At 42.1% G+C, this 26,949-nt stretch overlaps 1 protein-coding gene across 1 annotated transcript; it reads right to left on the reverse strand.

Moving 5' to 3' along the window:
* Positions 1-220: 220 nt before the first annotated feature.
* LOC311038198 (glycerol-3-phosphate acyltransferase 3-like) lies at positions 221-22,878 on the reverse strand. Its single transcript, XM_084047586.1, has 13 exons — positions 22,780-22,878; positions 21,899-22,144; positions 21,162-21,216; positions 16,913-17,207; positions 16,119-16,193; positions 15,135-15,224; positions 14,026-14,119; positions 13,602-13,717; positions 13,030-13,109; positions 11,957-12,042; positions 9,407-9,535; positions 2,407-2,486; positions 221-674 (listed from the first exon to the last, which is right to left on the reverse strand). The coding sequence occupies exons 2-13, from the start codon at positions 22,040-22,042 to the stop codon at positions 560-562; spliced, it is 1,359 nt and encodes a 452-aa protein (XP_083903712.1). The 5' UTR covers positions 22,043-22,144; positions 22,780-22,878; the 3' UTR covers positions 221-559.
* Positions 22,879-26,949: the final 4,071 nt, after the last annotated feature.

Raw genomic sequence — 26,949 nt, forward strand, 5'->3', positions numbered from 1 at the left:
ACCCCAATTCATGTTGTAAAATCAATGTTAACTTAACTCTGAGAGTGTACAAATGGAACCAAATGGACCCGTTAGTGTCCATTTGGTTCCATTTGTACACTCTCAGAGTTACAGACCCATAAGGGTCCATTTGGTTCCTATCCATCATTTAGCTGGGGACCCCCTGGAACCCCCTCAAGTACCCCTGGTACCCCCTCAAGTACCCCTGGGGGTCCCCGGACCCCACTTTGAGAACCACTGACGTAGAGCACTGGTTCTCAACTTGTGAGCTGCTATCTGCTATTTTCAAATGATTTTGTATACATTTGAAAACTTGAAATGGGACATTCCACATCATGAGTACTCTTTACTTTAGGTACTTTAAGTATATTTTGATACCAATACTTTCGTACTTTTACTCAAGTACATTTTGAATTCCAGACTTTTACTCGTAACAGAGTATTTCTATCTTGCTAGTATTGATACTTTTACTTAAGCAAAACAAAAATGTAGTACTTTTTTCCACCAACTGCAAGGATATAATAATAATGTACAATCAAATACATTGTCATACCAGTCGTCATAGGGAGGGGGCGCTGCCATTCTGCGTGGGAGTTTTGACCGTGTCGCTGTAGAGCTTCTGCTGCTCCTGTTTCATGGACTCCTTCACCTTCTCTCTCTTCAGTCCTCCATCCCTGCATCCATCCATCACAACAATCAATAATCAACTTTATTATTGTCACATCACAGGCTCACATGCAGGGGCGTGCACAGAGTGTCAGAGGTAGCCTGGTAAACCCTCCCTCAAGAAATCTCATTTCCATTTGATTTCAGGAGTGAGTCTGTTCTGATCGCCCATTCTGCAATATTGACTGTGGGCTGGAGTTGGGCGGGAGTAATACCGTTGACTGACAACCCTTTCAGCCAATGATCGTTTTTCCCCTTCAGCCAATCAGCAGTTCATTTTTACCACCTCCAGACTAATGTGACGTAACGGGACTTTTGAGACGGCCACGCCCAAAATAGGTTGCCTTATTGGGATACATGCGTGTCACTCCCCGCCCCTGCCGGTTCTCTAAATTTATATTTTTAAATAGGCTCTGTCATGATTAATTGACCACATATATGAAGTTAAACAACTAAATTCTATCCAAACGATATCTTAATAGTAAATTCCGTGCCTCAAAAAAGAAGTTTGAGACCGTTTTAAAAACTAAAGAAGTGAAGGCAACAACAACAATGGCTGCCGTTCGTGTTTTGTCGGCTGCACTCAGGCTGCACTCGGCTTCATTCGGGCTCACTCGAACTCGCCACCTGATTGGCCAACTGTCGCTGTCAATCACAGAACGATGTGCGACGACGCTGATAGGCTCGTCAGTTTGGCGTACACAGCCAATATTGCAGAATGGGCGTTCAGGCCAGACTCACTCCTGAAATCAAATGGAAATGAGATTTCCGGAGGGAGGATTTACCAGGCTATGTCAGAGGGGCAGGGGCTGAAATTTTCTTAAAAAAAAGGGCACTTTTGGCGAAAACATTGAAAATAGCCGATCTCCAAGCTCAGAGCTTGGAGATCGAGGCCTTTTCATTGGAGAACGGGGCCTTTTCATTTCTTTTCACAGTAGTGAGTGCTACATTCATGGTCCGGAGAGGGCTCTTTTACAGACAGGGGGAAAAAAGGGCAGGTGCTCAAGCCCCCCTTTGATGTCTATGTGTGCAGTCACGTGCCCGTTTACAGGTGTGAAGCAGTGGGTGAAGTTCGTTTTTGGTTATCCGTTCGTTTTTTAGTTATATGATATTATCATATCCTAGGATGAGAACATTTTCTTAACTCCATCCCGAGGCCACCGCAGCTAAAAAAACAGAGTGGACGGTCCATGCACTAGATTGCGTATTTATATCACGATTTTTTTTTTTAATCTGACTTTCCTAATGACAGAAACCTAGCCAACATACTTCATCCTTGTTTTTGACATTTTGGGAACTGAATGACAGTATTTAGATGGTGAAAGTGACATTCAAGTGTTAACCCATCAAGACTGGGAACGCATTCCCGGTCTTGATGAACGTCATTTTTAGATTTCTTTGGCTATTCAAAAATAGCAGATATACAAGCATATGAGCTTGTAGATCTGCAAAAAGAATGCAAATCTTTGATATATACTTTATGTTTTTAAGCAAACATTTGTAACTCAAATCTTGCTTCTGGGGATTCTGTAAATGTCTTCTAAATCCTAACAGTATGTTACTATAATATCAGTGGTTCTCAAACCTTTTCATGTCAAGGACCCCCAAAATGATATGTCTTTGGCCGCAGACCCCCACCTCAAAATATTTAGTTCCTGGGCCCCCCCTCCTGAAGGAAGGTTACAAAGTATGACTTTAAGGGATTTGTATCATTATGTTTTACTATTAATGGTTCATTACCAGGCCAGGTCCAGCAGTCCTCCCTGATGAGCGATGGCAGACTTCACTCTGTTAGCAAAATGAGCTGCATCCTCCCCATCCTATGAAAACACAAATAATAACAATAAACAATTACACAACAATTGCAGCAAATAGATTCTCAACTTTTTTTTTTTTTTTTCAAGGACCCCCAGTTTGCTATGCATTAATAGGTCACGGACCCTTTACTACATTTTTCTGCGACCACAATCTATGCTGTAAAATCTAAACATTGAGAGAGGGTACAAATGGAACCAAATTTACCCGTAAGAAGGGTTTGTCATATTATCCACAAATCTCCATATATGTATATGGAGATCCCTGCTGTCATCAATGTATGTCTGTGTCCCTCCCTTGTATGCCCATATATGGAAATCACTGTTCTCAACAATTTAACATCAAAATACTGACATCACAGATTGGCCTCCAAGTACTATGATTGATTGATTGATTGATTGATGAATTGAATGAATAGGTTTGTTAACAGTACAGTGTTTTCTGCTGCTGTTGGTAGTCATGGCGGAGTAGGAATTGTTTCATGGGTAAGTAGGCAAATGATAGAAGAAAAAAATCACACCCTGTGTGAAGTGAGTGGTGCCTTAGATGAGCCCCGTATCGACCCCCGTATTGATGTTGTCATCAATGTTTGTGGACAGACATAGAAAACAGACTAGAATATGTGAGACCCGTGCTATTTTAACCAAAGGAAATCACTTACCCTATCTTTAATCATAGTTTTCTAGAAATGTTCTGATTCTTAGATTAGAACATCTAAGGATTAGAACATGTTAGCTTGGCTAACATGTTCAATCAGCCAAGCTAACATGTCCAATGTTAGCTTGGCTGATGGCACTGATGTCACTTCGAAACATGTAAACAATGTTTCGAAGTGACACACCTATTTATAGGGCTCTATTTCGTCATGCGTCTCGCTAGCCAATCAAAGCACACCCTTTCAACATATTGTCACGTGTCATGTGATGCTTGACCAATGTTAGCTTGGTGGACACACGGACATACAGACATACATACATACATACATACGGACACACAGACAAAGCCAGATATAGGAGTGGTTGCCTTCGGCACCACTCAAAAAAAGAGAAAGAAACTTGCCACTTCCCACCTCCAGACCGTTACAGAATAACTGCTCGCTTGCATAATGTCTTTGGACTAGGACTAAAGCGCCATTCACACTGAGCACTATAACGATAACCAATTATATCGTTCACCATTATATATTTTTTTATAATTGGTGTAAACTTCACTTTTTTATTTTTTTCCCCCAGATTTGCAAAACTATATTTTTATAGTTATAGTTATTGTGCTCAGTGTGAACAGATAAAGGGGTCTACATGCTTCCCATCCGACATCCAAACTATGAGTTTGGACAAGGTAGGTTATGACTACAAAATGAAATCAATAAGAACTTGGGACGGGACGCTCCTGCACCCCTAGGTGTTCTGACTGTCTGAACTGGTTCGGACAGTGTTGTTAGTCAGAAGTTTGGGCGGGCGTGATATGTATTTATTTTTGTTTGCGCGTTCAGCCCAAGCTTCATTCTGCCAGCAGTGAAAACAGTCATAGTTTATATATATATATATATATATATATATATATATTTATAGTTTATGTATAGTTGTATTTGTTTTTAAAGCAGTGATACCAGTGAACCATAGACCATTGGTTCTCAAAGTGGGGTCCGGGGACCCCCAGGGGTACTTGAGGGGGTTCCAGGGGGTCCCCAGCTAAATGATGGATAGGAACCAAATGGACCCTTATGGGTCTGTAACTCTGAGAGTGTACAAATGAAACCAAATGGACCCGTAAGGGTCCATTTGGTTCCATTTGTACACTCTCAGAGTTAAATTAACATTGGTTTTACAATTCATATTGTACAATTCATATTGTAAATTGGGACCCCAATTTACAATATGAATTGGGGTCCCAGAGATAGAAATGCCATTAAATGGGGGTCCGCAGCCTAATGCATGTCAAACTGGCGGTCCTTAAAATTAAAATGGTTGAGAATCACTGCTAGAGCCGTAAAAATCTTCTTTTATGGGGGTCTTATTAGCACTTATTAGCCCGCGGACCCCCATTTGAAAAGATACTCCAGGAGTATCTTTTCAAATGGGGGTCCGCGGGCTAATAAGTGTCCATTTGGGGGTCCTTGACATGAAAATGTTTGAGAACCACTGCCATAGACTGTAAAAAGAATGGACGGTGTTACGCCCCTAGACTCTACAGACCGTAAATGAAGCTGATAGTGCCAAGACTGTAGGTCCGCCATCTTTCAATATCGCGTCATATCGCGTCATATCCTGCAGAATGAGACCAGACCATTATTGGTTGGGTAGCTTGTCAATCAAGAGCGGGGGCGGGGAATGAATGCTATTGGAAGTGTAGCTTGTCAATCAAATCATCCCGCCCCTCCTAGAGAATAGCCTACTTTATCGTCAATTTTAAAATGAATGGGACCATCATTTAGCAAAACGCATATCCTGATGATTGAAAGGAGACTTTAAACTAGCGACTGGAAGCATATATAGAATTTATGACCATTTTTATTACGGTAAGAAAATCTAGTCTAAAGTTTGTCAAAAAACCCATTCACTTGAGTTAAAATAAATTCTTTCTGACACCGCAGGTCGGCGCAGGGTAAAACCACTCCACTCTGGCCATTCATAAGCTTCCGTGTTGGCCTCATGGTAAATATCCAAGCCTTGCCCCTTGTTTGGAACAGACGTCGGCTGAGGAAAGTCTCTACAAACGCCTCTGAAATGCCTCTCTAGTGACCATGTGCATAAAAACAAACTGTTGCATGAATTAACAAAACCTCCAGACCTCCTCCATTCCTCGTGACAAATGTCCCACAGCGTGTCCGAGCCATATCCAGGTATTCAAATATCTGTGCTGATTGTACACTAAATGAAATGCTTCAGTCACTCGAGACGACCACAGCTGGGATGCATTTGATCGGATCGGATTACTGAACGACGTTTCCTTTTTGACAGGCCATCAGAAAAAGGGGGTGCATTTCGCCTTTCCGACATGACGCCTTTCCGACGTTAACGAACCCTATACCTAACCCTAACCCTAACCCTAACCGCACGCGGAAGCCACTAGTCGGAGTGGCGAGATGTCGGAATGGAAGGAGCACCCCAGAAAAAGGTTGTGATGGCGGATGGATCATTTTGAAGCATGTAGCCCCCTATAGTCTAAGACAGTGGTTCTCAAAGTGGGGTCCGGGGACCCCCAGGGGTCCTTGAGGGAGTTCCAGGGGGTCCCCAGCTAAATGATAGATTAGGCACCAAATGGACCCTTATGGGTCTGTAACTCTGAGAGTGTACAAATGGAACCAAATGGACCCGTTAAATTGACATAGATTTTACAATATAAATTGTGGTCCAAGTGATAGAAATGCCATTAAATGGGGGTCCGTAGCTTAAATGCATGTCAAACTGGGGGTCCTTGAAATTAAAATGGTTGAGAATCAATGCTAGAGCCGTAAAAAATCTTCTCTTATGGGGGGTCCCTGGCTTATCTTTTCAAATGGGGGTCCGCGGGCTAATAAGTGTCAATTTGGGGGTCCCTGGCATGAAAAAGTTTGAGAACCACTGGTCTAAGATGTACAGGTCTGACACCTCAGCATCAGCATTGTATCTTCCAAGATCTTCAACATCCACTGTAACACAGTGATGTTGCTAGGTTTTCAATGTAATGGGTCCCGGGATGCAAAGGGTGGTCTTTTAGATGGGTCCCAGGGACATTTTATGGGTCCCAGGGAAATTACATCTTCCTAATAAAATGTGTAATTTTTAACAAAGTGCAGCGTTTATCTTGTGTCTGATAGTATATGGTTATAATATGGTTACATTAATGTAGAAAATGTATCTGAAAGAAATAAACAATATTCTAAATCTGACAACTTTAATATTTACATAATAAAAGTATGCAAACATAGAACAGTAGTAAAAATAAAGACATTGCAAATTAAATAGTTTGTTGGCATTTAAATATGGTTGCATTTTACACAACTATAACAACAATGAACAATCACTATGTGTTTAATTTACAAGAAATATCGAATTTGGCGACTGCCCCCGGTGTAAAAGTTCATGTTTCAGCTCCATAGAATTCAGCCCCGTGACGGGTGTTATACTAAAAAGTGTGACCCATAAAATCAGGTCAGCTCACGGCATGCACGGTATACCAGAGCAGAGACGTTGCTCCGGGTGTTATACTCAAATGTGTGACCCTATACAATGTCTGAGATTTTTTGTGTTTTTGTTTTCCATCGTGTTTGTATGTGAGTTCTACACAGACTTTGTCGTTCATAACTTAGGATAAAGTAGGATGCGGCCAGCTGGCCATGCAAAATGGCGGTGTGTGTGGATTTCTTTTTTTTTACTGCGATTTTTCTTAACTCTTTGACTGCCTGAGTATTATCATAAAGTACTCCCCCAGTGCCAGCAATTTTCGATTTTTTTTTATTTTTATATTTTGTAATTTTTGATGAAAATAAATGGTCTAAAGACTTTTTTAAACCAATGTTTAAATCCGCCACTAGAGAGCAGCAAATGACAGCTTGATCACATACGATGTGATACACGGTCTGGGTGACTGATCGTCACCCAGACCATAGATTATAGAAGATAACTTCTCCCTTTGTCTTTTCTACCGTGTGAAAAAAACGTATTTTTCCCTATTCTGGCCGAAAATGACCGCGGGAAAAAAATTAGAACCGGAAACGGAACCCCGGCCTTGAAACCGGATGCAGATGTGGGTGAAGTAAGTGGAACTCGAAACCTAGATCGAAATATTATAGCATAGCGCGATGAGAGATTAAACAATGAACGCACGTCCAACGCGTCTAACGCGTCGACGGCACACTGAACAAACTAGCAATTGACGCGTTATCGAGTCAGCGGCCTTCAAAGAGTTAACATGGAATTTATTGTTGACAACAGTGCATGTGCGTCCCATAGAACACACTCACTATCGTTATATTGGCATGGCTGCCAATTCCCACCTGACGTTGTGTGGGAGTCCGGACCGCTCCAGACCGTGCTGAACAACTGCTAGCTTACACAGCGTCTTCAGACTCGGACGTGAATCTAAAATGAACAGCTTATCACCATTCTCTGGAAAGAGGATTAAACGATCTCCCACTAGGCAACAACACACAGTTGTTTTCCACTCGTCACCAAATACGTACAGCTCTCCATTGTAGGAAAAGGCTGAATGAATGCCTTTTCCTAGAATGAATGTGTTCAGCCAGCTGTTTGTCTCTGTGTCAAACACTCTGAGGAAGTTGTAGATATAACGATTATGGCCATTATTGACCGTCGCCATTATTGACCGTCGCCATCGGCCCCCAAAAACAAACATCTTTGAACCGATGATGGTGGCAGAGTGGCGTGATGTCAAAAATGGCGGAGTGCCTTTGGTGTGGATTAAAGACCAGACCATTGTGGCGGTGTCCAGCTTGTAGATATCGTTAGTGCTTCGGGCCTGATCGTAGCATCCTTGAAAGATATACATGACCTTTCCCGAGACACAGGCCGAGTGGTCGCCCCTCGCCTCTGGAACGGTCCCAGAAACCTGGGCCGTGAGCCATCTGTGGGTGTCGACGTCAAACGCATAAAGCACAGAGCAAAACCTCCGCGTACGCTGAACCCTCCCTCCCCACACGTAGACCATGTTCTCAATCAGCACAGCTGTGTGGCCGCTGCGCATGGAGGGGACCTCGAGGGGACGTTCTCCTCTTTCGGTTGTTGTTGTCACCGGGGGCAACTTCACCCAGCGTAAAGACACCGTGTTGAAGACATGAACATCAATGTGATCATGCTGCTGTTCATGCTGCTGATACCTCCTGCTGCTGATACCTCCAATATAGAACACGTCCTGTCCCACTACAACAGCAGCATGAGGTCCTTTTGGTCTACCGTCCAGGGAGACGGTCCACTTGAACATCTCTCACACAAAGACAAACCACCAAAGCGTTGCTCAGTAAAAGAATAAATGCAGCTTTATGGGGCATGCTAGTGCTTATATTGGTACAGCAGCCGAAAAGTACTGACATCATGCTGATGACATCAGTATTTTCCAAATATGGAGTTCTGCCTGGCCTGGTGGAGATATAGAATATGCACTGAGGGAAACTAGGTGTGCGTATCACCGAGGACCTGAGGGAGCGCGGTGCCCGGTTAAAGGTTGTCCAGACATTGTTGCCAGATTCTGTGAGAGAAACAAGCAACCAGGGCTAGGAAAAACAGCCGAAAAGAAGCAACTATGGGCCACATGAGCACTGTAACATATACATCAGCTATTTGAAAATAGCAGATCTACAAGCTCACAACGCGTCGCATCGCGACGCGTTGTGAGCTTGTAGATCGGCTATTTTCAAATAAAATCTTGATATTATAATAAGCAGATCTGGCAACCCCGGTCCAGAACTGTAGATCCAACCGATATGCCCATATATGGGCATATGTATGTCTACGACGTCACAATACTGACGTAGGGGGAGGCCTACCTGTCTCTACCACACAGAGAGTGGGGAGGCCTGCCTGTCTCTACCACACAGAGAGTGGGGAGGCCTACCTGTCTCTACCACACAGAGAGTGGGGAGGCCTACCTGTCTCTACCACACAGAGAGTGGGGAGGCCTACCTGTCTCTACCACACAGAGAGTGGGGAGGCCTACCTGTCTCTACCACACAGAGAGTGGGGAGGCCTACCTGTCTCTACCACACAGAGAGTGGGGAGGCCTACCTGTCTCTACCACACAGAGAGTGGGGAGGCCTACCTGTCTCTACCACACAGAGAGTGGGGAGGCCTACCTGTCTCTACCACACAGAGAGTGGGGAGCCTACCTGTCTCTACCACACAGAGAGTGGGGAGGCCTGCCTGTCTCTACCACACAGAGAGTGGGGAGGCCTACCTGTCTCTACCACACAGAGAGTGGGGAGGCCTACCTGTCTCTTCATTGGGGGGAGATACCACACGTTGACAACGATGGCCCAGCTGGTCATCATTCGGAGCAGATAGCTGACCATGTTGTACTTGGCACTGTTCCAGAAGGCATCTCCAAAACGTGGGTCATACTGGAAAACAAAGAAAGGTCATGTTAGTCAAAGAAAAGCTACTTGTTAGAGATGTTTAGGAAATGATTTAACATCTTAAATGTTTTATTTCTAAACTAGATGTTCAGGCTGCTACGCGGCCTGAACATCTAGTAGCGCTGATCAGACCACTACTATGTCACTCCAAGCTTGGCCAATCGAATCTGCATGTTAACTTTGTGACCATATTTGGCCAATCAAATCCGGACTAGAATACACTAGTATAGAGCCCTGAGGGACTCCACTCAACAAGACATGCAGGAAAAAATAAATTGTTACAGTACTAATATAGAATTATTACAGTAACTTTAGTGAAAAAAACATTATTTTAACCAATCTGTATGTTACTGCAGTGATTCTCAAACATTTTACATATCAAGGACCCCCAAAACTTGATATATATTTGGCCACTGACCACCATTTGAAACGATGTTGTGCCAGGGACCCCATAAGAGAACGTTAGGGACCCCCTGGAACCCCCCGCCCCCATTTAGAGAACCAGTGTGTTTAGGGTATGTTTATAGCAGTGGTTCTCAAACTTTGTCGTGCCAAGGACCCCCAAATTGATATGCATGTGGCTGCGGACCTCCGCCTGAAAATATTCTGTGCCAGGGACCCCCAGAAGCAAAGATTAGTGTTAAAAATGTTTGTTTTTTTTAAGATTTAAAAATGTGTACATATTTTCACGATTTTTCAAAAATAGCAGATCTATTGCTCATAGCACGGCACTCGGTGCCGCGCTATGACCTAATAGATCTGCTATTTTTTAATAGCCAAAGTATAAAATATGGATAAAGGGGTTCAAATGACTCTTTATTGACTACTTTTGCTGGGGATCCCCTGGTACCGCCCCACAAGGACCCCTGGGGGTCCCGGACCCCACTTTGAGAACCAATGGTTTATACAATATAACTAGTAGATCAGCAGTGGTCTCCATACTCTTCCATTGAGACATTTATACTGCATATTATTGTGGTCAGGTAGGACACCTGCTGGTTGACAAGAGGTATTGCATGACAAATATCTTGCCTTCCCTTGTAGGCCAACATAAAAATGTGACACCTTTGAAACAATTAAAACACCTTTAAAACACTTAAAACACCTTTAAAGCACTTAAAACATAGCAGTGTTGATTTTTACAGCATATTTTGATTTAGTTTTAGTCATAGTCTTTTGACTAAAATTCCATTTAGTTTTAGTCATCTGAAATGTTTTATTGTTAGTCTAGTTTTAGTCGACTAAATACCATACGATTTTAGTCGACTAAATCATGGGTTTTCAACTGATTATGAACCAGGGACCACCACCCTGACTGAGAATCAACCTGGGGGCCACTGTTGTGTTGGGAGGGGGGATATGGGCGTGGTGTGGGGGGAAAAGCTTGAAATTAAATAATGACCGTTAAGGCCTTAATTTATTTTGTTAATTTGAGGTGAATTAAATCAAGCCCTTAACAGTCATGATTTAACTGAGATATGAGTCCAGAGCTCAGAAAAGACTGAGAACCACTGATCCATTCCTTTCCCATGGGTGCCCCTATTCTGTTCTCTTAACCTTCCATATTAAACTCATGTTAACTGATTCATTGCAACATATTTATGAGCAAGCAGACACATGCGATTGATATGGGAACATTTCCTACTAATGATGACTCAACCAGGTAAACCGGTGCAGTTTCCCTTGAAATTTTAACTCCCATTTCTGTGGAAGTTCTTGACATCCGAAGTAACTGACAACATTGATGCGTCATCATACATCACACTGTTTCTCAACTAGTGGTCGATAAAATCAAATATAATACAAATCTTCACTTTCCTACATTACTAAATGCATGGTCAGGGACCACATGCAATACCTTCACGGACCACCAGTTGAAAACCCATGGACTAAATCTACAGTTGATTTGGTCAACTAAAATGTATTTTGGCGGTGCTTTGATGGCATCTTAAAGGCTGATTTTACACTTGGTTACGTGCTGAAAATAGGCGATCTACAAGCTCACGACGCGTCGCAGCGCGACGCGTCGTTAGCTTGTAGATCGGCTATTTTCAGAGCGCAACACCCAAGCGCTTTTAGTTCTACTGGATCTCTTCTCCACTCGTCCCTCACTAACATTTTAGTTCTAGTTTTTATTTGTTGACGAAATTGTCACATATTTAGTCTTAGTTTTAGTCATCATAGCTTAGTTTTTTTTCGTTTTTATTTAGTTTTCGTCAGTGAAAAAAGGTAGTCGACGAACATTTTTCGTCATAGTTTTAGTCGACAAAATCAACACTGAGACATAGCAACTCCTACATCAGATGTATTCATCTAAAGTCATATTGAAACCTGAACAACAGGGATCATACACAGAATATAGTTATAAACAGTATGAATATCATAATGTACTTGAAATGATCATACCTTTATAGCAACTGGATATATCGTTCCTCCGATTTCAAAACTTCCCTTCTTAAACATCATGACCGACGTGTTGTTGATGCACGTTCCTGTGTGTGTGTCGGGGAGAGAGAGAGAGAGAGAGAGAGAGAGAGAGAGGAGAGAGAGAGAGAGAGAGAGAGAGAGAGAGAGGAGAGAGAGAGAGAGAGAGAGAGAGAGAGAGAGAGAGAGAGAGATGAGAGAGAGAGAGAGAGAGAGAGAGAGAGAGAGAGAGAGAGAGAGAGAGAGAGAGAGAGAGAGAGAGAGAGAGAGAGAGAGAGACTATGAAATCATACCTTGTACAATTTAGGCATTTAGCAGACACTCTTAACCAGAGCGTCTTACAGTAAAGCAAGGTATCAAACAGTGGCGTACCCACTGTAGAGGCAGGGGCAAGGCGGTCGCCCTGCCCAACTAAGATATCGCCTTCCCCTAGAAAACCCAAATAACCCTAAAAGGTGTCATGTGTGCTTAATGTCCTCAAAGTCACGCATCCAAAAAGCTTTGAACTGAGCAGATTCTTCTGTTACAGATATAATGGCCAAAACATCTTGAAAGCGTCAACTTTCGCCGTTTTTGATTGAGTTGTAATTTCTTTTTAGGGGGTAATAGTGGGGGTGCAAAAAAACTCGCCTGCCCTAAATGTAATTCCTGGGGACGCCACTGGTATCAAATGCAGAGAGACAGTGTAGTGTCTCAGTAAACTAGGATCACAGGTAAACCAAGAACCTAGCATCAGTCTAAAAACAATATAGCCTACTATCAAAAGGAATAATCTGTACATTGAAACTATAGGATACCAGGCAAACAATGACCCATAAGCATCTGTCTAAATAACCTGCTATCTAAACCGTAACATTGTGGTCAAGAAAAACGTGCCCAAGTAACTAGGGCTGTCACCATTACAAATGTTGGCATTGAACATTGGAACATAATGAAGGCTTTTAGGCTTCCTAATAAAGAATTGCTCAGGGGAGATATGACAAATAACTGAAACATACAAGAAATGATTCACATATTTAAACAAATATTATACATGTTGGTACATGGGCTAACACTAATGCTTTCCAGGTAGAAACGTACCTTCGGGAAGATCAGGATGGGCAGTTTGTTCTTCGCTGCAACATGATTGGTCAGTCTGTGAATGAGATGGAAACATTTTAATTACACACAGATACATACAGACACACACACACACACACACACACACACACACACACACACACACACACACACACACACACACACACACACACACACACACACACACAGGGACACAAACATCATCTCCGTCTTGCCTCTGGCCTGGCCGGAGACAGTGGTGGTGGTTTTACTGAGTAAAAGTAGCAATATTTATATAGAATACTCTGTTACAAGTCCTGTATTCAAAATTGTACCAAAAGCAGTACCAAAGCAAAAGTTTTCACGTGTTTAAAAAATGGTGAGCTTGCACATCGGCTATTTATATGAATAGCTGAGGTATAAAATAGGGCTTAAGTGGTTAATGTACGTTTTGTATTTGAAATACTCAAGTAAAGTAAATGCACCTTAAAATTATATTTAAGTACAGTACTTGAGTAAATGTACTTAGTCATTTAGTGTGTCGATGTCCTGTGTGCTAGTCTCATACCGGCTGAGCACGGCGAGACGGTCCCTCATCTCTGACCTCTCGAACCACACGTGGGGACAGGACTTGACCATGGACCTCTGGAGGACCCCCATCAGACCGCCGTGAACCTGGCCCACCTGCAGCGCCATGGGACACACAAGCTCACGTTGATGAGCTTGTAGATCTGCTATTTTTTGCATCACACCATTGTACGAGAAAGTATAAAATAGGGCTTCAGTGGTTAGACTTAGTTGTCTATTTAGTTGATTATGAAAAGTCAATTAGAATTATGTGGCGTCAATTCATAAACAATGTAAAATATATAGAAAATGTGCTTCTGGATTATTTAATACATTTAACAAGTAATTGATAAGAGTAATAATGATCGCTAAGAAAAGAATGGATAGTTTCAGCCCTATATCAGTGTTATGTTCATCATACCCACCATAGCATAGCATCCATCGCTGGCCAAGATGACCACATCAATAGGTGAGGTGTGGTTTGCTACACATATCCCTCCTTTCTGAGGTCGGTTTTGTCTAGAAAGATAACAAGCAACTGTTTAGCAAGGTTCTCTCACTCAGCTATTCCTTGGAAATGAAAGACAATAAATGACCCTTTTCAAAGTAGCATGGACACAATGGTGTAAAGTAACTAAGTACATTTACTCAAGTACTGTACTTAAGTACAATTTAGGAGTTACTTTTACTTTACTGGAGTATTTCCAATTCCATCAGCAGGTAACGATTTTTACCAAACTAGATTTTCAGGCAAGTCTAGTAGCACTGCCACTGATCACATCATTATGTAATTCGGCCCATGTTAATATAACGTTGCTGTAGCTGAGGAACAGTTTTTGTACTCAAAACGAGTAGTCTGTAAGATTTTAAGCCAATTGTATGCTCGTTTGCCTGAACAAAATTGTAAAGAAATAGCTGTTTGAAGGCACTAAAACTATTTTTTAATTGTACAGTGGTCTCCTTCCTCTATTGTTTTTTGTTTTTTTTACAAATATGAAGTAAAACATCAGCATGACAGCAGTGTTGATTTTGACAGCAAATTTTGATTTAGTTTTAGTCATAGTCTTTTGAATAAAATTTAGTTTTAGTCATATTTTAGTCATCTGAAATGTTTTTGTTTTTTGTCTAGTTTTAGTCGAGTAAATATCATAAGATTATAGTCGACTATAATGTGTTTTGGCGGTGCCTTGATGGCGTCGTAATGGCTGATTTTACACTTGGTTGCATGCTGAAAACAGCCAATCTACAAGCTCACAACGCGTCGCAGCGCGACGCGTTGTGAGCTTGTAGATCTGCTATTTTCAGAGCGCAACACCCGAGCGCAACCAAACCTAAAATGACTTGTCTTTTAGTTCTACTGGATCTCTTCTCCACTCGTCCCTCACTAACATTTTAGTCTAGTTTATATTTGTTGACAAAATTGTCAATATATTTAGTCTTAGTTTTAGTTACATTTTCCGTCATAGTTTTAGACGATGGAATCAACACTGCATGACATTGAGCTGTAACACCGTCCCATCCAGCTCACACTCACTTGTTGTGGTAGCGGACGGTGGCAGAGAGACCTCTGGCACAGATCCTCCAGCATGTCACATGGACCAGCTCACTCAGCCAGCTCTTTGCACTGCAACACACACAGAACAAAACATGAATAAAACACACACAGCACACATTTTACAACAGTTTGTAAAAGCGCATCTACAAATGTCTTCTAAATCAGGTTTCTGAAACACTTATGTTGCTATAATATCAGTGGATATCAGTCAAGGACCACCCAAAATGATATGAATTTGGGCCGCCGACCCCCATCTCAAAATATTTAGTTCCAGGGACCCCCCAGAAGCAAAGATTTGAGTTACAAATGTTCACTTAAAAATGATATATATATATATTCAAAGATTTTCAAAGAATTTCTTTTTTTTATGATTTGTACTTTATTTATTTTTTTAAACAGACAAAATACAAGACAAAAAAGAAAAAAGATAAAAGATAATACAAAGACAACAACAAAGGAAACAACAATAAAAATAAAAATAAAAATACAGTGCACAGAGGCCTACCGCCAACAGTCTACCCCAGTCCTACCCCAGACAAAACTAACCCAAGTCCCTAAAATGTTGTTGAAGTTTCAAAGCTTCCCATGCTATTCCTGCCGACGGGGCTGTAGGCACATTGGTGTCAATATACAAATTGATTTGAGTTCTCAGTGACTCCTTAAAGGTCTCGTCCAGAAGTAGGCTAGAGTTGAGTCTCCACCTAGATGTTCTCTCTGGCTTACGAAATGCAGTAACACTCAAATAAATTGGACTATGGTCCGAGATTTTCAAAGAATTTCAATTTTTTTCAAAAAAATAGCAGTGCCGCGCTATGAGCTTGTAGATCTGCTATTTTTGAATAGCCAAAGTATAAAATAATGGTTGTAGCTAACATCTAAAATGACACAGATGCGTTCCCAGATGGAATGGGTTCAAAAGAAAGAAAAACACATCATTTGGAACAGACAGTAGTGATAATCTACCTGCTATTGGGCAGAAATCCAACCAGCGCAGTTCCAACCACCAGCCAGACCAAGCCAATGATTGCCAGGGTGATCCTAGAACACAGCAGGGTTGAGAAACATCTTTTAGTTGTAAATAACAGTTTGATCACACATTATTACACTCTGTTCCTCTTTGCAGAACATACTGGCCCCACAGTAGCAGTTTGGTAAATGTCCCTGAGGTGAGGGTGGGGTGGAAGGGTTTCATTGTTGTCTCACAGACTGGCTATTCTCTGGAGACTGTTGGCTCACAAACACCAGAGTGTGCAACAACAGAAGCACTGAAAATGTGCAGAAAATAAAGCGGAGGTCCGCCTCGCTCCCCTCCTCGCTTCTGTCTCGCTTTTGCAGTCGCGTAAATCAATGGTTTTCAACCCTTTTCATATCAAGGTCCCATTATTTATTCGGCATTTGAGCCACGGATTCACCATTACGAGCTTTTAGATCTGCTTTTTTTGAAAAATCGTGAAAATGTGTGCAAATCTTTGAATATGTTTGAATATATATATTGTTTTAAAGTGAACATTTTTAACTCAAATCTTTGCTTCTGGGGGGTCCCTGGAACAAAACATTTTGAGATGGGGTCGGCGACCAAATACATATCATTTTGGGGGTCCTTGACATGAAAAGGTTTGAGCACCACTGATATAGAAACATACGTTGGGAATTAGAAGACATTTTGTAGAATCGGCTTCAGGTCTTAAAGGGTTAAGGGGTTAATAATCCATGCAGTTGTCTTGTTGTTCTGCTTGACAGAAGACAGAAGGACTGACCTGAAAGGGAAGAGGATGCCGTAGCGGACGAACACCCCCAGGCCCCAGATGATGGTGAGCCTCAGGCTGATGTAGCAGAAGTTCTGGTTGGTCCTGGTCAGCAGGTTCCAGGAGAGCAGCTCCTCGGAGGAGAAGCGCTGGGTCACCTGGTCGTCTATGATGCTCTCCAGGCCCTTCTTGTAGAAGTAGTAGGCGTCGCTCAGGGCGAACTGCCTCCCCTCGATGGTCCGCGTCCGAGAGCGCCGGATGGCCACCACCTCCTGCTCCATGGAGCTGTCCTCTCTGGCGATGATTCCTGGACAGTACACACACACACACACACACACACACACACACACACACACACACACACACACAACACACACACACACACACACACACACAATATAGTAGTAGTAGCAATAGCAGTAGCAGGAGCAAAGATAGTGCATTTAGAAAGATACGCCATCACAATTTGAGCCACTAGAGGCGGAATGGTACAAAAATGGCATACAAATTGTCTCCTAATTGGGCGCCGTCTGACGGCAGATCTCGCGAACGTCCCATGTTTACTGGAGCTAGATCCCGCGAGAGTGTGTTGTTGGGACAGAGAAAGGTGGATAATAAAGTAGATTTTCTCCTGATGTCCCTCTCTGAAAAAAAGCCATTTTAGTGTCAAGATATTCTGAGTATTGTGTGGCTTGTGGCGATCGGGTCAAAAATGTCAGTGACCACAACGGGGTAAAGACTCTTTCAGAAGCTGTGCTCAAGTTCACTCTCCCACTGGAATGAATAGACTCCCACCTAATTCTGGTCTCCTAAAAAGGCGGCCACCTACGCCGTTGGTTCTCATAGTGGGGTCCGGGGACCCCCAGGGGTCCTTGAGGGAGTTCCAGGGGGTCCCCAGCTAATGAACCAAATGGACCCTAATGGGTCCATTTGGTTCCATTTGTACACTCTCAGAGTTAAATTAACATTGATTTCACAATATGAATTGGGGTCCCAGAGGTATGAATGCCATTAAATGGGGGTCCGTAGCCTAATGCATGTCAAACTGGGGTCCTTGAAATTAAAATGGTTGAGAATCACTGCTAGAGAGCCGTAAAAACCTTCTCTTATGGGGGTCCCTGGCTTATCTTTTCAAATGGGAGTCCGCGGGCTTATAAGTGTCAATTTGGGGGTCCTTGACATGAAAAAGTTTGAGAACCACTGACCTACGCCACACAGATATGGGAATTTGGAAGTAAACCGGAGATGGTATGTCTTTCTTATTTTGTGTTGTCTTGGGTAGCAGCAGTAGTAGTCTAATTTAGTAGTGTATAGGAGGAGAAGTAGTAGTAGCAGCAGTAGTTTTTGTAGTAGTCATTGAGTTGTATTAGAAATAACCATGATGTTAGCATAGGATTTATTATACTATTATTCATATTATTCATAACTCTATGATTTTACCATAACATTTAGAGTTGTATTATAGCCTACATAACTCTATGATGTAACCATAGAGTCTAGACTTATAATACATACCTAACTCTATGATGTTACTATAAAGTTGAGAGATATATTATAGCCTACATAACTCTATGATATCACCATCGAGGTAAGAGTTATATTATAAGGGTTTAATCCATCAAGGCCCGGAGGCAACCCACAGTGCCTAGAGCCTCCTAGTGTCGACACCAGCTGCAACATCTCAACTAACCTGGCCTGGCATCGGCCGGACTGATGGCGTGGATACAGGCTGTAGCAGGCTGTAACTGTAGCATGCATGGATCGGCGTAGTCGGTCTGGCTAGTGCCAGGCTAACCCTAACCCCCCCTAATTAGCACTGTCTCTAACTACCCCCAAGGGACAGTGGGGGCTGTAGCATGCCACTTGGACACAGGGTCTGATCAGACCCGAAACACCCGTGGCAGCGGTGGCCTAGCGGTGGCCTAGTGGTTAGAGGGGCGACCTTGATACCGGAAGGTCCCTAGTTCGATTCCCCAATTCATCACATCAATCATGAATCACCGCTGAATAGCCCTTGAGCAAGGCTTCCATGCAGGGTCCGGCTGGAAACAAGCTTCGTGCTTAGTCCGACACCCTGGGTAAACAACAAACTTTGCTTTGCTTTACCCAGTGACTCCAGGTAACAACACTGATGTTGTGTCCAAGTTTGTGCATCAGTTGATGTTTTATTAACTAAACTGACTCTATGATGCACCATAACATTTAGAGTTATATTGGTTTGTTATATTAAACTAAATAAGTTTAGAGAGTATAGGTTTGGTCCAAGGTACACAGATACTCGACAAAGACAAACAATTCAACATTCAAATAAGCGACTAGATAACTACTGGACATTATAGTTAAACTAGTGTCTCTGCTATTAAGCCACTCTGCACCACTGCTCGCAAGTTCACAACAAGCAGAATATTTCACACCGCATGAAGCCTTGAATTCATGGTTTATTTTTAGTTTTTGTCGCATTCTTAGGCCAATTATTTGATGACCGGGTGTATTTCCGGTAGGAGACACAAAGAATCTGCTTCGTGTCTCCTACCGGATGCATTAGCCGGTAGGAGACTGGAATCAAATTATTGGCTTAGGAATGCGACAAAAACAAAAAACAATCTATGAATTCAAGGCTTCGGGGGGTGAGTAATTGATAGAAAATAAGTACTTTTTGGGGTGAACTACTCCTTTTAACCCATTAAGACCAGGAACGCATCTGTGTCATTTTTAAGATTTCTATGGCTATTCAAAAATAGCAGATCTACAAGCTCAGAGCTTGTAGATCTGCTATTTTTAGAAAATCTAGATTTTTTTTGCAAATCTTTGAATATATATATATTTTTTAAAGCAAAAATGTTTTACTCAAATCTTTGCTTCTGGGGGGTCCCTGGAACAACATATTTTGAGATGGGGGTTGGCAGCCAAAATACATATGATTTTGGAGGTCCTTGACATGCGTGACATACGTTTTTCAGATAACTTTTATAGGATTTTTAGAAGACATTTGTAGAATCGGAACCTCAGCCCTTAATGAGTTAAACTAGTATCTCTGCTACTAGGCTACTCCCCACCACTGCTCTCAACAAGCAGAATATTTCACACTACATATTGAATTATGGGAGAGCAGCAGGACAAGTTGCTGCTTGCTTTGCCTTAAGTTATGTAATCGGTTGTTGCATCACCAGCCTGAGACAGGCCCGTGTGTGTCCATCTGGCTGACTGACCAATCGAACACACACACACACACACACACACACACACACACACACACACACACACACACACACACACACATAGAGTGTGTCAGTCACATGAGTAGAGTCAGTTCTTTAACAGCTGATTCAAACCCCTCTCTCTCATATACAACAGGACACAATGTTCTGCGTCAGGAAACAGGAAAAACCAAGGATGTTGCCAGTAACTAAATATCCATATTCCATAGTCATACTTATTTCCCTTAAAGGTATTTAATATTGTTGCTGTCGGGGTAGAAACCTCCTATCTCCGTGTTTTAACTTTGGTGTTAAAAGTAGCAGATTCGTGCTGCGTTTCGAACTTTTGTAGATCTGCTACTTTTGCTGTTTTTGAATTTGAATCCTAGAAAGTAACAGTTTTGGACATGAGCTTTCCCACCAGACAGAGACGATACACTATATCATCACAGAGCTTCAGATTACAATGTAAGAGACACACAGAGAGGTTGAGCGTCCCGAGTAGACCTCATGCACATATAAACACCAGGCATGCAAACAGCCCCGAGGTGAAAAAGGTGACAACATGTTGTTTTCTTTCGGGTCAGGTGTCACACAATTGCCCTATTTGGGTTCAAAAAGGTGACTGTAGCTGAAAAGTGACACTTTTGCATGTCTGAAACACTGTCTGTACCGAGTAGATCTCATAGACCTACTGCACATATAAACACTATCTGTACCGAGTAGACCTCATAGACCTACTGCACATATAAACAGAAAAAATGAAAAAATGAAACTATCTGTCCCAAAGACTGCAAAATATTGCTGCTATTTGTCTCAAAAAGCTTCATAGCCTGTATATATAACATAGCTGTACATACTTTCCCCATTTTCAACTGTTCTTATTATATTTTGACACTTGCTTTGGCAACGTAAACGTATGTTTTCTCATGCCAATGACGCTCCTTTGAATTGAGAGGTGTTAGATTCAGCGTTGAATTTAACACACGTATACTGTTTAGTCTTTAAATTCAGCTAAACGTTGTGTTATTAAAACTAAAGATAAAAACCATAATTGTGCTCACCATTGGGGCGGGGGAGGGGCCGTGCTACACCTCTCTGGATCCTCAGCGTGGCCCACTGTCAAAAACAACACTTTATTATGTTCACATCTGACCTTAAAATGTTGTAAGAGCAGGCAGTGCTGAAATCACTCTTTATTTGCCAGAATTCTGTTTTACATGGCATGCAAGCTAGGCCTCAAACGGTTCTCAAAGTGGGGTCCAGGGACCCTCAGGGTTCCTTAAGGGGGGTTCCAGATGGACCCTTACGGGTCTGTAACTCTGAGAGTGTGCAAATGCAACCAAATGGACCCTTACGGGTCTGTAAATCTGAGAGCGTACAAATGGAACCAAATGGACCCTTACAGGTCTCTAACTCTGAGAGCATACAAATGGAACCAAATGGACCCTTACAGGGCTGTAACTCTGAGAGCGTACAAATGGAACCAAATGGACCCTTACGGGTCTGTAAATCTGAGAGCGTGCAAATGCAACCAAATGGACCCTTAGAGGTCTGTAACTCTGAGAGTTATGGGGGTTCCTTGAAATTAAAAAAGTTTGAGAACCTCTAGTCTAGGCTATTCTCTAGACTAGTATAAATTGCATTTCCACCCTGAAGCTGACAAAACACAATGAGTGTGTGTGTGTGTGTGTGTGTGTGTGTGTGTGTGTGTGTGTGTGTGTGTGTGTGTGTGTGTGTGTGTGTGTGTGTGTGTGTGTGTGTGTGTGCGTGTGCGTGACTGTGTGTGTCTTGCTTGTACCTTCAATATTTTCACCAGGACTTTGATGTAGACCCCGGTGACGCCCAGGGAGCAGCCGAACATGGCGGGCAGCATGATGAGACAGAACACCCCGGACATCCACAGCTGGAGCAGCAGCAACGCTACATCCACCCACTCCTCCATCACTCAGTCACAGATTAGATTAGCTACTGTCTGTCTGTCTGTCTGTCTGTCAGTCAGAGACATCCATCTACTACAGTGGAAACCTGAGATCATGAGCATCGTCTACAAAGACAAAAAGGACGAAGAAAAGCATGAGAACATCTTCATATATATATATTTTTTTAAATCATTAACTTTACACTTCACAGAGAGTGAGTGTAGTGCTACAGTCCAGTGGTTTTCAACCTTTTTCTTGCCAAGGACCCCTAAATTGATAAACATTTGGCCGCGGACCCCCATCTGAAAACGTTTTGTGCCAGGGACCCCCCAGAAGTAAAGATTTTAGTTAAAAGTGTTCGCTTTAAAAATATATATTCAAAGACTTATTTTGTACACATTTTCCAGGATTTTTCAAAAATAGCCAAAGCTATTTTCAAAAGATGTTTTTATACATTTCATACATTTGAACACTTATTTAAGTACATTTTGATACTAATACTTTTGTACTTTTACTCAAGTACATTTTGATTACCAGACTTTTACTTGTAACAGAGTATTTCTACGTTGCAGTATTGATACTTTAAGTAAAACAATGTAGGACTTTTTCCACCACTGTCATTAACTTTACACACAGAGAGAGAGAGAGAGAGAGAGAGAGAGAGAGAGAGGCTACCTAGACTGTAGCCTCTTTTAGTTGGATCAATATAAGCCACAAAACTCATTTAACAGCTGTGTAAAACAGGGGTTAATAATCATACCTGTAAATCGACTTGTCAAGCATTTTCCTGATCAAATGGATCCTGTTTTTAGGAGAATTAACGTCAGTCAGTCCAACTCTGTCTCTCAGGAAGTCTCTCACCAGCAACAAGCCCCCTCTCTCACTAACGCGCCCCCTCTCCCACTGACACGCCCCCCTTCTCCCACAACACGCCCCCCTCTCTCCCACCAACACGCCCCCCTTCTCCAACCAACACGCCCCCCTCTGGAAGGCTTCATATCAGGGGATTGCGCATAAAACGTGCAATGTTTAAACATAGAGGCGTTTAAAGGGCAACCTAAAACATAGAGAGAAGAAAGAACTCCATGAACTGAACTACTGGTTGAGAGAACTGACTGGATGCCAACTGGGGTTTTGGGGCAGATTTCTGCAGGAGAATTGGGCTCATTCCCAATTCCCAGTTTACATTGTTTTAGAAGCCATGATCATTGATCACTCATTCATTCCCTGCATTCAATGCAGCCTACAACAACTACATTTACAGCAGCATGTTGCCCTCCAATGCATCCATAGACATAGGTCTTCAACAGGGGGTCCGGGACCCCTAGGGGGTCCTCAGAGCTACTATAGGGGGTCCGCCAAATCTTTGTGTGATAGGATTTTGTTTTTTTACATTAACCACTTGAACCCTAGAATTCCTTTTCTGAGGGGAACATTAGCCGAAAATAGCAGATCTACAAGTTGAGAGCTTGCAGATCTGCTATTTTTGGCAAAGAGGCTATAGGTGTAGAGGGGAAAAAAGTTTTAAACTGAAGCACTATTTTATACAATATAGAGAAGGGGGTCCCTGCTTCATCTCTCTCTCAGCTAGAGGGTCCTTGGCCTGAAAACGTTGAAGACCCCTGACATAGTCCATGTCTGTACAGAGTATGTACAAATGGACATTGGACAAATGGACAAATGGAACCAAATGGACCCTAACGGGTCCATTTGGTTCCATTTGTACACTCTCAGAGTTAAATTAACATTGATTTTACAATATGAATTGGGGTCCCAGAGGTATGAATGCCATTAAATGGGGGTCCGTAGCCCTAATGCATGTCAAACTGGGGTCCTTGAAATTAAAACGGTTGAGAATCACTGCTAGAGCCGTAAAAACCTTCTCTTATGGGGGTCCCTGGCTTATCTTTTCAAATGGGAGTCCGCGGGCTAATAAGTGTCAATTTGGGGGGTCCTTGACATGAAAAAGTTTGAGAACCAATGGTCTATATCCTACTATAATTCTAGTAACCTCTGTGCGTTTGTAGTGGTGGTCTCTGTAGTGGTGGTGAAGACACCCGGTTCTCCTCACTGGCTGGACCAATTGCTCTGATTTTGCTCACAGCCATTGACCATTACCATCTGAACTTAACTGTGAAGCCCGATTTTCAGCTTCTTATTAGCGTTTTTGTGTCAAACACTGTCGCCATGGTTACGGGGCTGCCCAGCTATGGGACGAACTGCCTCCCGGGTTGCCAGATCATGTGCGCATATCCCCCCACGGATGCGCTGCGCCGACCGGGTATGGTCTAGTAGTGTTATAATTCATGTAATAAATAGTGTGTTCATGTTTACAGCACTTGGCTGCAAAGATCAGACTCAGTTGACCTGTTTGTATTCAACTGTCTTTGTCGCCCTCCTGTGGACACAAGGAATAAATACAAGTGGGACTCGTCAGTAAATCCAGTGTTACATCGAGTTAAATACATTAAAAAGGAGATGAAGCTATATGTACACTGGTATGACACTAGTTTCTACTATATAAGCTATTAAAATCGACAAGCTCAATTAGACGCATTGTGAGCTTATAGGTCTATTTTCGGCGTGCGACAGCGTCGTAGAAAAGCATTAAATGGATGCATTAAAACTTATATTTTGGGAGAAAAGAGCAGTGGTGTAGTACTGTACTGTAGTTAAAATACAATTGAGAGGTATTTTCACTTTACTGGAGTATTTCCAATTTTCAGTACTGTTACTTCTACTCCACTACATCTCAGACAGACTGAGACAAATATTATACTTTTACTCCACTACAATTATTTGACGCTTTAGTTACTCGTCACTTTGTATAGAAAAAATACGAGATAATCAAGCCTACAAAGGGCAATGTTGCCAGGTTCCATAGTGTAGTGGTTATCACGTCTGCTTTACACGCAGAAGGTCCTGGGTTCGAGCCCCAGTAGAACCAGTTGGTTTTTTTTTCTATGACTTGAGTACAAAGGACCCTAATGGAAACAAGACATATCCTGGGTTTTAAATCCTCTTAACATACATTGTATTGAACTGTACTTCCCTGTGTTTGTCTTTGCAAACGGTTAATAAAGAATTCAAAAGTATATTTTGCCAAACATACATTAATCACTACATACATTACGGCTATTTGAAAATGGCCGATCTACAAGCTCACAACGCGTCACAATGAGATGGATTGTGAGCTTGTAGATGTGAAGAAGGAACTCCGCACTTTTCTTGGGCCAACGTCCCTGTGTCCAGTCAAACTGTTTGGCCTGAAAAGGGTACAAATGGTTATTAAAACCACATAGCTCTACTGTGCAATAGGTACAATGGTAGAAGTATAACTCGTTCAACTTGTGTTCTTTTGACTATAGTCAAATAAATTGCTCAGACATGATTTGTTTTCATGGTTTATACAAAGGTGTCCTAAATTGTCATCATCGCAATTTAAAATCAACCTGGCTGTAAGGGACACTCGACACAAATTGACTGGAAAATGAACACATCTCATTCTCACTTACAAAGGCTGGGATTCCGAGGCTACACTTACATTAACAACCATCTTAAACACTCAACAACCACATCGCTCCATCATGTCTGCACAAGCACTGGTCACACCGTCCAACACCTCCTTCCGGACTTTCACTTGTAACAGTATTTCTACATTGTAGTTTTGAAGCTTTGTGAAAAGATTGTCCTTTTTCCAAGACTGAAGCTTTTTTGAAGATGTTGCAGAAGCGCTCCCATAGCGTTTGCTATTAAACATGACTAAATATACGGTTTCTGCTGAAATACATTTCTAAATGTTTATACAAACCGAAATTAGTTGAAGAGGAATTAACAAGCCAAATCATGACCGCATGCTACTTTCAAAAATGATTTACACTAGTCAGGGTGACTAGCTTAATTCTATGCTGTCGCCCTCCAGTGGACAAAATCTATATCGCAGGCAGACATTGTCTTGAATGTTGTTGCACATTACATTTTGTAGTGCATCTTAGATCATGCACTCATTCACATCCACGAGCTTGCAAAAGTATTCACCATCACTGCATCAAGTAGAAGAATCTCAACTCTGATACCAATGACTTTGATCAGTTTAAATGGATAGGCACACAAGAGAATCACTGCTAGACTATTAACATAGCAGAGTAAACCTACACCTTAGAAACTTGTATAATTTTGTTGACCAGGATGTGAGCTGCATTTCAGAGGAAGCTGTGGCTGTTTCATCGTTGTCCCCTCAGCAGGCCGTCCAATGGTCCATGAAGAAATGCTGCAGTCGAACTTCATTTCAATATTATGCACCGTCACATAATTACTTGACATGGCCTAGGCTAGTGTAAGTCAGGAATCTATTATACTGTTGTATACCATTCACTTGATACTTGCTGATGATCTGAAATAGCGTAGGTTGATAAAAACATAACACAATTTACATCTCGAAATGTTGACTTAAGTGTGTTGCGAAGCCGTTGAGGCTGATGCAGTCCGTTGGTGTGTGATGTGACAATAGTTGATGCCCCAAAGATATAATCCAGGGCCCAACACAACTGTACTCCAATAAACCTTCTACTCAGCTCATTACTATGGTTATTTGGTTGTCCAAACCACAACAAGTGATTACCTTTCAAGTTACAGCTAACTCCACTTAGTTTGGTGGGACAAATGTCCCAAATTCACCCTGCTAGTAGCCCTGTCATAAATCATGTTTTTCACAGGGTGGAGAAAGAATTATCACATATTGATTTCTCAAACTATTATCAAACTACTATCAACTATTATGCTGGTGATAATCTCTTTGCTGTGCGTTTACAAGCATATAAACTGAAATCTTCAACAGTCTACACTACAGCAAACCTGTACCCACATGAATATAAACCCACGGTCACATAAAAAGAACCCTGCCGTTACTAGGATAGTCTTGTTAAACATC

Source organism: Gymnoscopelus microlampas (genome assembly GCF_963454915.1).
Source record: "Gymnoscopelus microlampas genome assembly, chromosome: 21".
Taxonomy (NCBI): Eukaryota; Metazoa; Chordata; class Actinopteri; order Myctophiformes; family Myctophidae; genus Gymnoscopelus; species Gymnoscopelus microlampas.

Bases quoted from the DNA above. Each gene is read 5' to 3' on its own strand.
- LOC311038198 (XM_084047586.1), bottom strand. From the start codon at position 22,042: ATGGAGGAGTGGGTGGATGTAGCGTTGCTGCTGCTCCAGCTGTGGATG. The intron at 17,208-21,161 runs GTGAGCACAATT...TGTACTGTCCAG, and splicing joins GCCCCTCCCCCGCCCCAATG to GAATCATCGCCAGAGAGGAC. The intron at 13,110-13,601 runs GTATGAGACTAG...TCTCATTCACAG, and splicing joins CGTCTCGCCGTGCTCAGCCG to ACTGACCAATCATGTTGCAG.